Source organism: Parasteatoda tepidariorum, chromosome 7, assembly GCF_043381705.1.
Source record: "Parasteatoda tepidariorum isolate YZ-2023 chromosome 7, CAS_Ptep_4.0, whole genome shotgun sequence".
NCBI lineage: Eukaryota > Metazoa > Arthropoda > Arachnida > Araneae > Theridiidae > Parasteatoda > Parasteatoda tepidariorum.
In genome coordinates this window covers 74707547-74721164 of record NC_092210.1, presented here as the reverse complement: position 1 = coordinate 74721164, position 13618 = coordinate 74707547, and the positions used below count along the sequence as shown (strand labels likewise).

Below are 13618 nucleotides of genomic sequence, written 5' to 3'. Positions count from 1 at the left end.
GGGGGGGGGCATGCCCGACAGGGGAGCAATTCCCCCTCCCCTGATCCCGCCTTTGCTTGAAAAAATATTCTTGCAATGATTCTTGTACTGATATTTATTCCTTGCATGCGAAATTTAATAAGATTTTGATATGTTTTCATTCTTAATATTATTTTTACTATGAAAAAATGTAATGAAAAATGCAGTTTTGCTTAATAACTACTAGTGTAAATAGAAATTCATATTTTTTGAAGTTTTATAAATCTCTATTAGAATACCTAACGATTTTTACTCAATCGCGTAAACGATGAATTAAAAATGGATATTTCGTTTTGAAACAGTAGCGCTTAACAAAAGCTTTTTCTCCCTCTCAAAGAAAAAGAGCCATTATACATGAAAATATAATATCCACTGAATTGACGTTATATTTCGCATCTATAGTACTATTATATAAGTACTATATAAGTACTATAAATTATTTTTTAAATTCAAAGATATCATTAATGTGGATTAAAAAGGTAAATATGATTTGTTATTAACACGTATATCAACGAAATTGTTCTCATCCTACATGAACTTAGAACTGAAGTAAATTAAAAAGGATGCACATTTTTTTTTTAAAACTTGGCAATTGTATCTGGGAAATCACAGAAGTCAAAAGAGCTAGGAAGGAAAAAATATCAGTAGAAAGAACCTATTCAGTACCATCACAGGGGATATTGATAACAACCTTTGATGTTATATATCAACGTTATCATTGTCAAAGTTCAAAGGACAAGAAAAAGTGTAATTTAACCTAAAAGCAATAATCTTATCAGTAAAAATGTCTTCTTCATTGCTTGATATTTCAGAGGAAAGTGCAATGTTGACCACAGTTCAAAAATGACTTTCGGAAAAGTGAATCACATACGCGATTCATCCATCAAACTGTCATGACCCACCTGGACCTCCTAGACCGATAATCACCCCTTTTAACCACAAATTGAAGCAGAAGGGGGAAAGCATACCTTTTGTCCGACCCTCGACACTTTTGGTAGCATCTTTCTAAAATGTGTCTGCCGCTTGAAGTAAGAAACTAAGAGAGAGGGGAAAATAATTTATTACCGAAAAATATTATATTTTTATTTGTATCTTCATAATTTTGTGCAAAATAAACTTGCTGTTTTTAAAGCTAAATTATTTTTGTCAACAAATTTTTTTCTCTCAAGTTTTTCGTAGGCCCCTGAATTTCGTAGGCCTTAGGCACGTGCCTAGTGTGCCTATAGGTTAATCCGGCCCTGGAAGTAAAGGAGAGTAATCTTTCAGGGAATATTCCTGATAGGGATAAAGTTTCATAATATTCTGAGCAGAGAAAATATTGTTGTTTTTAAGGAAAGACTATAGCAACAACCCAAGAAGGGTTGTAACAATAGAAATTTCAGATATAAATCGTAAAATTATAAACAAATATCTGAACACATGTTGCAGATAATCTAATTTTTAAAAAAAATGTGCATTTCTTTTCTTTCATTGTAGTTTTTTTTTCTTACCATGCAATTAATTTAATTAATATTAATAGTAGTGTCTTAAATCTCTGAACTTGTTATTATAGAAAAAGCTTCATAATTTGGAGAAAGAAGATAGAAAAGAGAATGAAACAATGTTCAAATCAGGTAAATTTCTTAGAAAATAATTATTTCTGTATATTTATTTAAATACTTTTGTGTTTGACTATTTCATCCAGCTCTTGAGATTAAAATGTCTGTGCTGAACTGATAAAGAAACTACCTACTATAATAGGGAAATAAATATTAAAATCCAAGAGAAAAATAGTATGATCTATTATTTGTAAACAATTAATAAATGTTATGGTTTTATTAACTTTTTATTGTTATATTTGTCAATCTTTTCGAAACTAGAGTTTTCTCTATCAAACAACTTTGATTTTTCAAGAAAAATCAGAAGGTGAGGATATTTCAGAATTAGTACTTCTTTAGATCTACTAAAATGTTAAGGGTCATTACATAATTGTTGTAATAATAATGAATTTAAAAAAAAAAATTATTTTTCAATTTTTATCTTTCAAGTTCTTTTTGGAAAATAAGGTGATTTTTTTAATAGTCATTGGTGCTTAAGCAGGGGTCTGTCTAGGTTTTTCTTAAAAGGTTCCTACTCTGTGAAAATTTAGAAATAATTTGTGAAAATTAAAAAGTCAACACAACATGTACACAATATCATTTTAATTACCAAGTACTCAGCACACTTAGCATATTGAGATAACAGTTTACTGAGATAAAATAACAGATTTTTAATATTAACATGCTCAGACAAGTTTTGAAGTTGTACTCTGTTAATACTGATTAGTTGTAAAAATGAAATATTTTTAAGTATAAATGAAGATGAAGATTTTTAGTAATCAAAAGAAGAAAAAGAAATGTATATTCAAGCATAAATTTATAGCATGCAGTCATTTACTACTGCTAACTCATAAAAAAAGACTATCGTAAAACAAAGTTTTAAAAGGAGGAAAATTTTAAAATTTGCTTTTTAAAAAAAATATATTTTGTGAAAGTGCCATTTTTCTTAAAGTTGAACTTGTGAAAATACTGTTTGATCGAACGGTGAATTTGTGAAGGTGCCGCTAAACAGTAGTAAATTTGCCCTGGACAGACTCCTGTTAAGTAACTATTTTAATGCAGTACTGATACAGAAATCCTTAAAAAAATCTGAAATCAAGCAATACTTTTTCCTCAAAATTCTGTTATGTGAATAAAAATTCATAAGCATTTTTCTGCTATGTTGTTGTGTATCACAGTAAAAATTTCGGAGGTTTATTACTAAATCTTAGATTGCTAGTGAACTCATTTTAAAATTTTGATCAATCAATGCAATAATAATTTCTCTTGCAAAACATGTTGTACGATAACAAGCTTTTTAAATTACCATTTTTAAATTAAATAGATATTTTTTTTTAAAGTAATAATCATAATGATTATAGAAAAAGTTCAACTTTAATTATTTTAAATTTCTTTGTGATTTTGTTGTTTTTTAAGACAACATATCTTACACTGCTTACCTAACATTGATATTTTTATTCAAATAGTGACAGACTTAAATGTTCAGTCTCTGATTTCTGATGTTCAATCTTTGAAGGTAATAATTGTTTCTAAGATAATAATGTTCTTACAAACATAAAAATAAGCTTTTATTGAGTAAGATGATACTTTAATATAAGACAGCAGAAGATAAATGTCTTTGTAGCATTTTGAATGTATAACATTCTTAAATTAGATGATTTTAAAGTTGAATTGGGCTATCTAATAATGAAATATACATATGTTATTGAGAGGTTTTTAAATTCGTGAATAAATTATAAATTGAAAAAATAGCTTACACACTTAAGGTATAGTTTATTGTTCAAAATAGAAAGTGCTTAAAATTGCAGTAAACCTTGCAAGGACAATTATAGACCTTGCAGAACAACTTAAATTTTTAACACATCAAAAATAGATGCCCATTTTCCTGACTGGCCAGGCATAAATGAGAAGAAACAAAAAGAATTGATTGAGAAATCATCAAAAAATTAAATATACTATTTATTTTTTTAAAAAATTGATTTCTCCAGAACTATTCATCTGATTTCACTCAAATTTTGTATTTTTCCTTTTAAAATTGCATTTTTTAAAATAATGTAAAAATAGTATATCTTACAATTAAAAATTTTTTAGACCAATAGTTAATAGAAAAATGAAAATTAATAAATATTTACCGAAAGTTATATTTTGCATGGCATTATCTTTGGATAAACAAATTTTATAATTGCTTACAAAGATTCTTCAATTTTCTTAAGAAGTTCTTGAGGCATCGTGAAGTATGCAAAAAATAACATTTTAATTGTGGGGACTAAACTTTGTATCACTCTCCTGACCAAACTATATCGACAATATTTCCCAGATTGCTGGTTACCCCTACATCTTAGGGGTGAGGGGACATTTTAGGGGTCCATTGAAAAAGGGTATGTTTATTCATAGAAGGTACGTTTTTGTGTCTGATTTCATAACTTAAAATATCGTCTGCACCAATTTATTTGCATATTTGAGGTCAACCCCTCAAACCATTAAGATTGAGTACTACAATGTGAAAATTTGATCAAAAGTTATTTAGGGTGGTCACTGTAAATCTACATTTAATTCGTATTACTCTACTCTAATAATAAGTTTTAAAACTTCATCACAATTGAGCGATCTCAAAGTTTTGAAGTATCAGGAATCATTCATTAATCTTTTTCTTTTAAAGAAATGTTAAGGGTAGTGAACCTACAGCATTTTTTTCCATTTTAAACATTCCTGAATGAAATTTAAATTATTATATTTATTTTTTAAAATTGTTTTTAGTGTTTCATTATGCAATTAAAAAAGAACTTAATTACAATTAAAATTCATGGAATTAAAAAAATTGCAATTACAAGTTGTGTAATTTCCATTTGTGCTATAACAAGCAAATATCAAATTTTTTTTGTTCAATTCTTTTCTCTTGTTTCAAATTATTTTTTGTGACTTTTTTTTCAAAAAGAAAATTTTTTTTTCCAGATCTCAAAAGAAAAATTGGGTAAGATTAAAATTCTGTAATAATCTGTGTATTCTGTTATTCCTTTTTTGCTTTTTATCACTTTTTTTCCTTTTCTTTCTTTTTTTTTTTCTTTTTCTTTCTTTTTTTTCTTTTTATTCACTTTTCATTAAAAAAAAAGAAAATTAATAATTTTTTTTATTTTTATAAAATTTTTACATCATGCTTTGATTTATATTTTATTTATTTATTTATTTATTTTAAATTTTACGTTTTATGTCTAAAAGAATGTTTAAATTTTTTTAAAATTAATTTTGAGAAATAATTCATTTAATTTTTATAGATATAAAGTTTATTATTTAAAAATGTAATTAAGTTTATTGAATGTGAACTCATTATCAATGTTATCTTTAATTACTTGAATTTCTTTGCAGCATCAAAATATACTGCATTAGAAAAAGATTTTGAAACTGTTTTGGTATTACTTTTGTTTGTTTATTGTTAAAAACTAAAAACTGACTATTATGAAAAACTAAATTTTGTTATTGAGAATAATTGTTTTAGTATTAAGGCAAAATTATATGTAAATTAAAAGTTACAATACTTAATTATATATATTTCAACATGATTATATTTCATTATAATCATGTTGATATGATTTATATTGAAGTAAATGTAATTGAATAAAGTTCTTTCCATTGATAATAATTAAAGAGCAGCATAATCTGAATAGAAAATTATTATTTAATGACTTTTTTAAAAGAATTTTTGCTTACCTAAGACTAAGACACTATTCTAAAATCTGCTTTTTTATCAATTGCTGAATAAATTTAATTCAATGAAGTATAATTAGTACCAAAAATAAGAAATTCATTGTTACTAAAACTTATTTCATTTAAAATTTTCTCTCTTAATCAATTGTTACATGAAAATGCCCCTGGTTGATTAATGCATTCAACAAAATAACATAAAGTTATCATCTTTTAATAAACTGCTTAATTTATTCTGATAATAAATTTGTTGATGCTCAAAAGATTGTTTTTTTTTGTTTGTTTTTTTGAAAAAAGTCGCTGAGGATTTAAAGGGGAAAAAAAACAAGGATTTTTCTTAGTAAAGTTTAAATAATAGAAATAGATTGAAGAACTAAACTAGTGTAAAGCACGAAGAATATTTCTTGAAATGCCATACATAGAAGAATATTGCTATACAGTTTGGAGAAAAGGATCCTCTTCTCAAAACACAAGAAATTTCGCATTGTATTGGAAATGCAATGGAAAAAAAAGGGAAAGTAAAAGATTAAAAGAAAAACATAAAATAAGAACATGGCAGCAATAAATCTAAAATAATTATAAACTAAAAAAATGAGAGCACAAAACACAAATAAAATCACTTAACCAAGTACTGCACTGTGTCATATTTATAAGTCAGTTTCTTTTTATTTAAAGTATATATTATCGTAAGATTCTCACCCACCATAATATATTAATGATTTAGTCATCATCATCAGTAACACTACAGCCCAGAGTGGAGTAAGGCTTTCCTTTGAAAAGATTTCCAACCAAACCTCTGGGTAACAATGATCATGCAGTACTTAACTTTAAGGATTCCAAAATCTCTCTCTTCTGCATCTCAATTTGTGATGTCTTTGTCCTTGTGGTTTTTCAAAATGAGCCTTTTCACAGGGTTTAAATCATTCATGTTGAAAACATGAGCAGCCCGGTTTGATTTTATTTATCTTTATTGATTTTATAATATCTGAGTACAATGATCAAAGTAATGTCAGCAGATCTAGAATTATAGGTAGATGGAACTTTTTAAAGTGATCTGGTCGCTAAAAGTGAATAATCAATGTTCAGTTTAATACCATATATTATGCAACTTTTCCCGTAAAACCACTTTTCTTTTAAAAATAAAAAACCTGGGTTAAACGAGTTAAAATGGGTTTTTCCAACTAGTTGTTAAAAATTAAGGATCTGTTTCCTTTAAACAACTTTTTCTTTGACGTTACAATTACTTACTTTTACAAGGGTTTAAATATAACTATACGTTGTGCAAATAAATAATATTTTCTTTCATTGGTTAATTAATTTCCTCATATTAATTTAAATCAAAATTTAATTTCATTGTTTATATTTAATTTTTAAAGGCAGTATAAGTATTGGTTTTCTCTTATTTAGAAAAATATAAAATACCTTAATGTTTTTTTTTTGTTTTTTTCTGTATCTAATGATGAAAATATTTTTCAGGATGGCTACAGTCAATATGGTAAGCTGAATTGAAAATACTTAATATTATAATTTTCTGATTTGTAATGTTTATAGGTATGAACAGTAAATATGATTTACTAACTTATAACTGATTTTCCCTCAGATACTCACCAAAGTCAATATCCCTAAAATGCAGTTAACATTATTTTTTCCTAATTAATAATTATTTTTATTCCCTTATTGAAAAATTCTTTTAAATTTAATTCCTGCAATTTAATTAGTAATTTATTTTTTATATTTTCTAAGCATTCTTTTTTTGCGAACTTTCATATGAATATCATTTCCTACATCATCTAACTGGTTTTCCAAATGTTCAATAGGAATATAGTACTTGGCAGGAAAATTTCAGCACAATATTTCCCATGAGCTCAACGTTTGGAGAATTAAGGAATAAATTATGAAGTCTCCTGTAACATATTCTTACAAATATTCTTTTAACATATTACTTATTCTAAGTATATATCTGTGGAAAAATGTAAATTAATATGCCTTAGAGGAAAAACGAGAATATATCGCCTGAACTGAAGTAATATAAGCTACAATTCTGACATTGTGTATCAAGTTTAAAAAAAGAATTCTTTTGGTTAAATTTCAGAGAGGAAAAATGGCATTTTCATTTAAAATCTGACAGTTTTTAATTTTTTGTATTATTTATTAGAAGTTATTAAATAGGTATACGTTTTTCTTAAAATGTTACATATTAATGTAGTTTCACAGTATTAATAATAATGAAACATAGCTTTCAGCTTCAATATTAATGAAATTTAAATGTAATACAAAAGGATAAGTATTACACAAAGCAACTTTAAATTAGGAATAAAGAAATATTTTACTGGTAATTTATAACTAGAAAAACAAAGAAACGCTACCAGAAGTCTTGCTGTCCTTCTTTGACGTCATAGCAGAACACAACTATTTTTTATTTCGACGTTCGAAACAAAAAATGGAAAATAAATATATTTTTATTCCACAAGAAGCGATTTCTTTCTAAACACTTTTGTCATTACACTACATAATAACAACATGCTTGTTCTTCCAGTTGACAAACAAGTTTCACAAACAGGGAAATTAATCAGACATAACTATGAAAAAAGATGTTAATACTACTGGTAACTCAACCTACATAAAAATAAGGCAAACAATATTGAAATGGGAAAGTTTTGTAACTTTCTATGCATTACTCTGTTATTGGAGTTCCACTTAAAACTGAGTTTGAAACTTATCCCATTTAATCATTTTTAAAAATTCTTCATTTGTAAAAAAAAATTTTTATAAATGTGAAACTTTAAAATAGTGAATGAACAGCATTGGCGATTTGATACTTTGATACCAAACAAAATGTTTCAAAATCATAAGATCTGTTTCTTACAATTTGTTGTTCTCCAATATAATCACACAAAGGGAGATTATATTTAAAATATTGAGCATTATTTAATTGCAGTTACCTAATATGCATTATCACTTATGAAACATCTAAAGAATTTTTGCATTAGTTTATTCACTCAACTTTTTCACATGTAATTATATAATTGATGGCTAATATGTTTTTAAATGTATATATATACTTTCTTCAAAGTGTTTGCTGCATATTACACTGTAATTTGACTTAATTTAGAAAGTTAGAAATACAATTCTAGCAGAAAACGAAGAATATTTTAAGATATATATGATAACACACATATCTTAACTGCTAGAATTGTATTTCTAACTTTCTAAATTAAAATAAGACTGGTTTTTGCTGCTTTTTTATTTTGATTTATTATTTTAAATGTTATTTATTTATTTTGCCTTTTTCTAAATTTGTGTAAATCAGTTTCATTCTGATTATTAAATGTTCCGAAAATTAAATATTACATGCTGCCAATTTAGCTGGATAATTGTTGCAAGGTTAAAATAATGTTTTTAGACTAAGTGCTAATTCAGAGGGCAAATTTTTAACAGAGCTAAAGAAATTTACTGAAATTTTTAATGATATTTGCCCCTTCTAAACTATGCTTGTATAAATTTAATAAACTAAAGACAGAGAGCAAAAAGGGAAACTATTAGGAAGAAAAATTTGAAGTTTTGCACTACACTAAGTGCAAAAATCATAAAATTTAAATTAATTATTCTTTATTTGTCTTGAGCCTTGCAATGCTTGTTTTAACTTCAAAATATCAATTATATAGCATAATGTGTTGGTGCCTTTTTCTAATTCCTATGATATTGGATATGTTTAAAAACTTTATAAACAAGTGTCTACAATGTTCTGTTTGCTTATTTTCTTTTCTTTCCTTTCCTTTTAAATCCTAGGTTTGAAACTGGAAGATTTAGATAAAAATGTGGACAAATTGGTGAGCATATTTTTATTTTTCATATAATCTTAATTAGTGTCTATGTCATGTATTTTTAATTTTTATGTCTTTTCTCTTCTATAAAAAAGTCAAACTGTTTGAATTTATATGCTTTTTTAATTTTTTAGCTTAATTTTGAAGAAGATTTTGGAAAACTGAAAACATGTATTCAGAGATTGGAGGTAAATTTGAGGTGCATATTTTAAATATTCAGCATTGTCTGTAATTTTGTAGCAAACCTGAATTATAATAAGCCCAGGATATGCTGGGTTTTTCTTTAAGATTAGAAAAAAATCCTTTTATGATTTTTGAATGATAAATTTTATTATCTTTATGTTTCCTTGTTAATTATATATTACTCTTATATCCTTTTAGGATTATGTGTTCACTGGAAGTTCAGATGTATCCTATTGTGAGTGTATTTTCATTAGGTTTTTTTTAAAAATTTTATTATTAATTCAGCATTATTTATTTACTTTCCCAAATACAATTTTATGAAAAAAATATTTAAAAATTGTTAATGTATTTTGAAAAGCTGTAGGGAATGTTTTTATAAATGGTGTTTACGCATGACAAAGCTACTTTAAAGCAAGTTGTTTGGTGGATGAAGTGCTCAGAAAGTGATTATTTCAGTAGCCCTTTGTTTGTTTTATGTGTGCACATTTATTACTTGCAGGAAAAAATCAATTATAGATAAAACTAGCTCAATTCAGAGTTACACTTAAAAGGGCTATTAATTTATGTTATGATTATTTTATTAGCATTTACAACTAGTGATTTAATGTTAAAAATCAATGTGTATATGAAGTGGTGTCTTATGCTTTCCTAATCTTTTTGAAAATGAACTGATACTTATATATCTTAAGGAGAAAATTTTTTTAATTTTAATTTTTTTTAGTCTGTTCGTAAAGATGTTTAAATATTTTTTTTCCTTAGAAAATCTAATATATTCTGACAAAGTTCATTAAAACGCAATTAATTATCTCTCTTCATATTAGCGGATACTCCTCCGAAAAGGTTTTCCATACCTTCCACTGTTCCATTTCCAACTAAGATACCATCTGAGTACTATTTTGGTGCAAGAAAAAAGAAAGATGAGGTAGTAGAAGAAGTTTCTTTGCAACAAGTTCCTTCAGCTGAGGTAAGTTTGAAAAAGGTGGAGATTGAAGAAATGCCTTCAAGTCAGAAACCTAAAATGGCTGCACTTGTTCAAAAAGAGTCTGAAGAAATAAAACAACTGAGGAGCCCTAAAGAAAAATTCAGAGAATTGGCAAAAATGGGTTGGTTTTCCTTTTTTTCTTATTAAAATGAGTATTAAAAAAGTGATCAAGTAAGAGCTATGTATTTTTAATTTGAAATTAAAACAAAAAAGCATATGATATCAATGGGACTTTTTTTTAAAAGTTTTATATGTTGACTTATGGCATTTTTGTTCAAAAATCATTTCTTGCAAGTGTCCACCTCTAAAGGTTTTTTAAAAATTTTATTCATAACTTTCAATTTTTGGTCACTTTTCCACATAAATCCATACTTATTTCACAAATTTCAAGATTCTGATGTTGATGAATATTTGTGGTTTATTTCACATAACTCCAGTGAAAAATGTTCAATTAAGTTATATTTTATGATTATGGTGGTCAGTTCCCATTAGAATTTCTAGAAATTACAAAAGCCGTTTCTTTCAATAAATTAATTGTGTCATAAGATGTTCCTGAAACTAGATATCATTCATATCTAGATCATGACAAAAAGTGCCATTTGACTGAAATTTTTCAATTAAATTATGAGTATTAGTTCTGTAGGTTGACTATAAATTTCATATAGAACATGATATGTTTCATCCAAGAATTCATTACCTTTTTGTGGTGATTTGCTAAACGAAATCAGAATTTATTTATTTTTATTTCTTTAGATTTAAACTTCTCCCCTATTTTATCATAAAATTATTATTTTTTATTTATCAAAAACATTTTTGTTTATTATTTAAATAAAAAATGCGCAATAATTATTAAATATTTTATTTATTTAAGTATTCAGTCCTTAAATATGCTGTCATTTTACTTCTGTAATTTGTAATTATTAAGAACTATTGAAAAATTCAATTATTCAAGTTATTAAATTTTCAAAAGTTTAAATTTCCACATGCACTTGTAGTTTAATAATTGTTTTACATTTTGTGCAAATTATAGATGACTGTAATTGTTAATTTTTTTATGAAATTAAATTGGTTTATCAATTTTTCTTCTTTAATCTCAGTTAAATTCGCCAGTGGTAAAGGATACCCTTCTGTCCATGACAAACATGGTGAGTACTGTGTTCATTTCATTTTTTTTTAATAAATATTTTAATTTTTGCTAAGCAAATAGACGGGGCTGTTTCTACAATAAATCTTATTGCATTCAAAGAGATACTTTCAGTACTTGATAAATGTTAAAGATGTAAGAGTTTTTTTTTAAAAATCTGTGATCCAAACTGAGTGTCAATTATGATATGATTTCTGCTTCAATTACTCCAAATCACTTCCCTCCAACCTGCTCTAAATCACTGAATATCCAATCACATCAATCCTTATAACTAATAAATATGAATAAGATAAAAAGATATTAATTAAAACATAGGAAGGTATTAATTTTACCTAACAATTGAGCTCGAATTGTCAAAATGGAATGCTACTAACAGCAAAAAAAAAAAAAAAAAAAAAATTCTGTATATTTTCATTTCAATTCATTTCATTTCATTTATATTCTAAACAATGTGTAAAAATTGTATAAGTTGGATTTTCTCAATTTCAGAAATATCTTGAGAATCCTCTAGTATCATGTCTAATTTTCTCTTTCACCCATAAATATAAAACAACTGATAGGGGCCGTTCAAATATTACATAAACTTTTTTTTGCAATTTCTGACTCCACCTGTCTCTTCAACAAAAATAAGCAGCAAATCACTAATCACAATGCTTACACGAGAGAGGTGGTCTACCCCTTCCGATTTTTTGGTTGAACTTTAACTAATTTTAGGATTAAATTCAAACAAAAGATGTCACTTAACATGAAACAAAATTTATGTTTTTATTCATTTTGTAATATTTTGAGTATAATATTTGTCAGGAAACTTTTGTGCTCGTAACTCTAGACCTCTAAAACCCTGTAAAGAAATATTTTTTCCCATTTTTTTCTCCAAGTTCTACTTTAATTCCACATTTGAAATTGTTTATACCCCTCTTTCTTCATTTTCAGCAGAAATAAGTAAATTGCAAGGGGTCTGTCCAGGCCAAATATACTACCGTTTAGCGGTACCTTCACAAATTCAACTTTAGGTTCACAAAATACTTTTTCTCAAAATTTTATGTTTGCATCCCGTAGGAAACGATAAATCCCTATTTTTACCATATTTTTGTGTTGATTTTTTAATATAATTTTTAATTTTCACAAATTATGTCTAAATATTTTCTCTCAGAAAAAACTAGACAGACCCCTGATCACAAACCCCTCCCCTGTTAGGTGCTTACATGATACTTGAACAGAGCCTCTAACATTCTTTAATTTTTAATTAATGTTATGCTAAATAAACCTCATAACATTTCTGATAAGTATAGGATAAAAAAAGTTTTTCTTTTTACTTCTAAACACAAAATTGATACTTATGCATAGCTGATTAGGATAGCTATTTATCACTAAACAATTTTAGAATAATATGGAAAGTTTACCTGATGGAAAAATTAGTTTTCTGAATTTTTTTCACTCTTCATTAGAAAAAGCGAAGGAATTTAAAGTACAAGACTTTGAATTGGAAGGTACAGCTGAAATCATCCCAGTGGAGGAAATTTTACCTTCAACTGGAGTAAAGAAGCTATCTTTAAGGCAATTAAAACAATTTCCCAAAGCTGCTCATGCACTGACTAATTTAAAAAAAATACAGTCTGCAAAGTATTTAGATACTGATCTTTTTATTGAAGATAGCAAGGATACTGAAACTGAAGCTGAAATTGAACCACAACTGGAGGTATAACTGTGAAATTTCGATTTCAATTCATTAATTTAAAACTAAATTATTACGTTTTAGTACAATCAATGCTCTATATCAGAGGTTTCCAACTTACACGAGGCCGGGGGCCGCAGTTCAAAACACCAGTCAAATGGCGGGCTGCAACTTCATCAAAATTTTATATAGGACTCTTTTTATGTTTGAAGGAACATTAAATATTTCTGTCTGATTTTTATCAAGTTGTACAAAACAAAAGTATTGAACTACAAATAATTATAAATATTTTCTCGAATAAATATTTTCTTGGATGCAAAACCTGAGAAATAAATTTTTTTTAACCGTTGGTGTGTTAAATTTCACAGAAACGAAGAAATTAGATTTTTTTTTTCAATGAAAGAAAAGTGTTTTAAACCCATATAGATTTTTAAATTGTCAACAAAAAAAGGACAACTAATATATTTTAGCTCGCATGCAAAAAAAGGCTTCGAGGGCCGCTGTTGGAAACCACTT

General features: G+C 26.5%; 1 protein-coding gene across 2 annotated transcripts in view; it reads left to right on the top strand.

Annotated features, from left to right (window-relative positions):
- Positions 1 to 1576: 1576 nt before the first annotated feature.
- Positions 1577 to 13618, top strand: part of LOC107448472 (myosin heavy chain, clone 203) — a gene marked incomplete at its 5' end in the record, with an annotated part of 32877 nt that continues 20835 nt past the window's right edge. For both annotated transcript variants that reach the window (XM_071183644.1, XM_043039355.2), the window contains 11 exon segments: positions 1577 to 1631; positions 3062 to 3111; positions 4548 to 4566; positions 4959 to 5002; positions 6771 to 6789; positions 9084 to 9124; positions 9253 to 9306; positions 9500 to 9536; positions 10123 to 10404; positions 11381 to 11428; positions 12876 to 13126. In XM_071183644.1, coding sequence (XP_071039745.1) covers positions 1577 to 1631; positions 3062 to 3111; positions 4548 to 4566; positions 4959 to 5002; positions 6771 to 6789; positions 9084 to 9124; positions 9253 to 9306; positions 9500 to 9536; positions 10123 to 10404; positions 11381 to 11428; positions 12876 to 13126 — 900 coding nt within the window.